The sequence below is a fragment of the Octopus bimaculoides genome, chromosome 28, assembly GCF_001194135.2.
Source record: "Octopus bimaculoides isolate UCB-OBI-ISO-001 chromosome 28, ASM119413v2, whole genome shotgun sequence".
Taxonomy (NCBI): Eukaryota; Metazoa; Mollusca; class Cephalopoda; order Octopoda; family Octopodidae; genus Octopus; species Octopus bimaculoides.
The window spans coordinates 263,448-268,778 of NC_069008.1; the positions used below are offsets into that span (position 1 = coordinate 263,448).

Here is a 5,331-nt window from a genome sequence, read left to right on the forward strand (position 1 = left end):
GATTTTTTCATGATTTCATAAGTTTTAATTATAAAATGTAATTTAATGAAATTAAACTGAAACATGTCAACCAGGAGCAGGAGTGGCTGTGTGGTAAGTAGCTTACTTACCAACCACATGGTTCCGGGTTCAGTCCCACTGCGTGGCAACTTGGGCAAGTGTCTTCTACTATAGCCTCGGGCCGACCAAAGCCTTGCGAGTGGATTTGGTAGACGGAAACTGAAAGAAGCCCGTCATATGTATGTGTGTGTATATGTTTGTGTGTCTGTGTTTGTCCCCCCCGCCGTTGCTTGACAACCGATGCTGCTGTGTTTACGTCCCTGTAACTTAGCAGTTCGGCAAAAGAGACCGATAGAATAAGTACTAGGCTTACAAAGAATAAGTCCTGGGGTCGATTTGTTCGACTAAAAGGCGGTGCTCCAGCATGGCCGCAGTCAAATGACTGAAACAAGTAAAAGAGTATAATAAAAATTTTAGAAAATCATTCGTAAAATCTAAACCAACAAACTATGCAATGAAGAGAAGGCTAAAACGAGTAAGACGAAACTCTCAAAGACAGCTAAATGCCAAACTATTGCTCATTGGTTGATGGTTATTGAAAATTAACCAATAAAATGCGACCACCATGCAAATGGCCATGACCCCCTTACACTTTCATTTGCAACCTAGACATATATTGTCAGATACACAGTAGACTCAACCGTGACATTCTGTTGTCGGTCACTGTGTGCCTGACAGGATATCTTTGCTACTAAAGATACAATTTTGTAATTTCTCTTGTTGTAGGGAATTAGTAAGGCCAGTTGACATTGCCATAGTGGGAGATTATTCTTTCTCCAAAGCGCTGCCGTAGCAACTGCAATCTTTCTCTTGCAGTATGAGCAGTTGCCCCCATCTTGCTGGAACCATGTGTGAGGTCTACTTTGAATGGCCCCTCACGTTCCCCAGACTTGACTAACCCTGATTTTTTTCTTGTAGGAATATCTGAAAGAGTGCTTATGTGCAACTGAAGGAGATCATCAAATGAGAAATCGGAAGTGGAGTATGAAACTCTTGAGAGTGTTATGGTGCAATTTTTGGGAAGAACACAAGCGTGTGAAGCCAAAAATGGCCATAGAAACCCTTGCATCAGATCAAGTTGGATGTAGATAGTAGAGAGAAAGCTTTTGAAGAAACCAGGATGACCCATTCAAAACTGGAAAGAAATTTAAAGAAGAATTCTATGATCAATGAGAAAATGAGTCCTGACCATCTTTTGGGGTCCACAATTTGTGATAGACCATGCTTTCTTTTGCTGGGTTCAAATCTCATTTGCAGACCCATGAAAAACGAACTCCCGCCAGCTATTCTGCTGATATGTCTGTGCACACTTTTGAATGCAATGTATGCCAGAAGGTCTGCAAATCTAATGGAGGCCTCAAAAGACATTTTAAGATCCACAAAGATCAAAACTTAACTGCAGCACTTGGTGGTCCAAATCAGATATGCAATCTATGTGGGTGCCTTTTTAATACAATGCCTGGTTTAAAAAGCCACATCAGACGCCATGATGGACCTAAGGAGTAGGTACAAGAGGTGGTTAGACTCTGCATAAGGAGTAGACAACACCCATATATGTGTGTGTGGGTGTGAATATATATATATAAGCGCACACACATACACACACACACACCGGGTGTGCCAAAAAGTTTGACATCATTTCATAACCTAATAGTGTGAACAAGTTTCATCCAAATTGTCTCAAATTTTAGCAGCATGTCTAGAATTCAATAAATTTTAAAAATATGATCTTCGCATGGTTTTCTTTTCAGGATTAGACATGCCATTTACTACATCAGAAAAGGCATTTTGTGTATTGAAATACTCCCAAACTCAGTCAAATGTGAACGTGCATTTGTTAGAAGATTTCTTAAACAAGTACCAACATGGAGACAGATTTGGTTGTGTCATGAGAAGTTTCAAAAGGAAAGCTGTTTGCACTGGAAAAAAAGGATCTGGATGGCCGGCAGTTTTAGGAGAGACGGTGAACCAACTTTGGGAAATGCTTAGCCAAAGTCCAAAGAAATCTGTGCGAAGAGGAAGACTGGAAACCTGGGTCCCCAACTGCTTGGCATGTCATAAGAAAATGCTTGTGGCTGACCCCTACAAACTTCAGCTTGAGCAGAATTGAAAGCTTGTTGAGAAGCAAAAGCGTAAAATGTACTGCGAAGAAATGCCAGAGAAACTTGAAGACAACAACTTTGGAAATTGTCTTGTTTTCAGCAATGAGGCCACATTCCATATGAATAGCAAAGTGAACAAGCAAAATGTTTGCCTTTAGGGCAAAGAAAATCCAAATCACAGAATTGAACACGAAAGGGACTCACCAAAAGTGAATGTGTTCTGCATCATCTCAAAGAACTGTGATAACTTTATAACATTATAAAATTGTCATCTCACAGAATTTAGTTCATTGGAAATCTGCAGAATAAAACTTGTTATGTTGAAAATTCAGCCTATTAAGTTTCATTTCTCTTGACCATAGAGTCACTCCGAAATGGACATCTCAAACGAGGTCAATGTTTGGGGGGGACACCCTACATATATGTATGTGTGCGTATGTGTATATATGCGTGCACACGTGGATGTATGTGTGTCTGTGTTTGTCCCTCACCACAGCTTGTCAACAGGTGTTGGAGTTTTACATTTGTGTAACTTAGCAGTTTAGCAAAAGTGACTGATACTAGAAGTACTAGATCTCACAAAGTTCCAAGAGTTAATTTCTTTGACTAAAAACCACTCAAGGTGGTGCCCCAGTATGGCCACAATCAAATGACTGAAACAAAGGATAAGAGATAGAATATATATATATATATATCATATACATTTCCTATGATTGTATAACTTTTACATATATACATTTCTAATATGTATATATATTTCATATGCATCATGTATGTTTTTATATATCTGTATTGCATCTATATATTGCAACCAAATATGTGTATATGAGTATGCATGTATGTGTGCAAGTATATACACAGAAGCAGAGTGATATCCGCCATCTTGTTGATAGCTTCCTCAACTGCTGTGGAATATTGCTTAAAATTGTGTTAATATATCAGAATGGTGGCATGTAGAGGTAGGTAGTATGTTGTAACAGTTAACGAATACAAACAGATACAGGCATATGGAATATATATATATATATATATAGATAGATATAGATATAGATATATAGTTTTATATATATATATATATATATATATATATATATATATATATATATATGGGTAGATAGATAGACAGATAGCTAGACAGATAGATAGATAGATAGATAGATAGATAGATAGATAGATAGATAGATAGATAGATAGATAGATAGATAGATAGATAGATAGATAGATAGATAGATAGATAGATAGATTGATAGATAAAGATAGATAGAGATAAAAAGACAGACAGGCAGATAGATAGATAGATAGATGTAGATGAACAGATTAATATAAATATATAGATACAGACAGACAGATAGAAAGATAAAAAGACAGACAGTCACATAGACAGTCAGATAGATAGACAAATAGCTAGATAGATAGACAGATAGATAGATATATAAAGAGATAGACAGATAGAGATCTAGATAGATAGAACGATAGATAGATGTTGATTGATAGAGAGGAAGATAGGGCAGGTATTAATAAACATATATACATGTCGTTAGATAAGTACATAGATACAGTTATACATACACGTGTGTGTGTGCATGTAGATATGCAAATGTGAATACATATATATATGCTATACATATTTTTACATATAGATACATATACACACATTCACAGGGCAAATTGAAAATTAAGAATAACTGAAAGTGAAAAAGACATACACATGGGATGTATAAGCTTGATGCTCAGTGTAAGCTGACAGAAGAGAGTGTGTGTGTGTGTGTGTGTGTTTAAGCATACCAAATTGTTAGAGGTTCTAACGAGCTGTGATTTTCTTCCCATTCAGGGCTGTCTGTATTCAAGTACAAACCCTATCAAGATCAGTTTTATTTTGTGGGTTGATCAGTATAGTACCAGTCATATACTGGGTCTGATACTTCTCTTATTTTCGTTCATTTTTGGCTGAAAGAAATCAACTATATAGCCAGGCAGACCTGCAAACAGACAGAACCGGCTCCAGTAAGTCTTAAAATGACCAAGACCATGCCATAAGTGACGCTGGTGTGCCAAATATTTTGTCATGAACTGAAGGGTCATGGCAAGCAATATATCTTGCACTGGTTTCAGCAAAATGGCAGTGCCATGCTGGAGCACTCCTTTCAGCATGTTTGTGTCTCCTTTCCGTACTGTTTTTGGCGAAGAAGTGAGTTGGACAGAGCTGGGTATAAAAATGAAAATGCATATTTTTACATTCATATATATGTGTGAATATATATATATGTATATATGTATATATATATATATATATACATATATATATATATATATATATATATATATATATATATATATATATATATATATATATATATATATACATATATATGTATGTATGTATTTGTGAATGTATATCATATATATGTGTGAATATGTGTGTGTGTGATATGTATAGATTTATGTGTGTGTATGTATGTATATATATATATATATTTACATATATGCATAACTATGTATGTGTGTGTGTGTGTGTTTATAAGAGAGTGAGAGGAACAGACATTTATCCTGATAGAATATAAACACACAATAAAGCAAAGACAAACACATTAACTTTATATACATCATAAGTGTGTACGGGTGTGCTATACAAACGTACACAGATTCATACATACATACATACATATATATATGTGTATATATAGAAAGCCAAGCTGGAGCACACAAAGGCTGTGGATATGTGTACAGCTATGTTTGTACACATGTATGTGTGTACATAAATGTGTGCATGTATGTATCCGCATGCATGCATGTGTGTGTGTGTGTGCGTGTGTGTGTGTATATACATACCAATATAGCTGTTCGCGGATGCATGTCGCTGCACATGTTATATGCATACTGTGGAGGTCTGCAGCAAAGAGAACTCCTGCTGGTTAGCGGTTGTTAACACTCACCCAGAGAGACGAACAGACAGACACATAGGCGCACACACACACACACACTCTCTCTCTCTCTCTCTCTTTGTTCCCCTCCTCTCTCTCTCTGCATATATATATACACACACACACACAGATATATATGTATACACATAAAAATATATATACATACCACGTGTATATACACTTGCTCACCTATATGTATTTATTTATATATATATATATATATATATATATATATATACGAATATATA

At 36.0% G+C, this 5,331-nt stretch overlaps 1 protein-coding gene across 1 annotated transcript in view; it reads left to right on the forward strand.

Annotated features, from left to right (window-relative positions):
* Positions 1 to 63: 63 nt before the first annotated feature.
* The window catches only part of LOC106873333 (peptidylprolyl isomerase domain and WD repeat-containing protein 1), a 29,708-nt gene continuing 24,440 nt past the window's right edge, over positions 64 to 5,331 (forward strand). Inside the window, exons 1-2 of the mRNA XM_014920658.2 lie at positions 64 to 93; positions 979 to 1,144. Coding sequence (XP_014776144.1) covers positions 64 to 93; positions 979 to 1,144 — 196 coding nt within the window. The remainder of the gene's footprint in view (positions 94 to 978; positions 1,145 to 5,331) is intronic.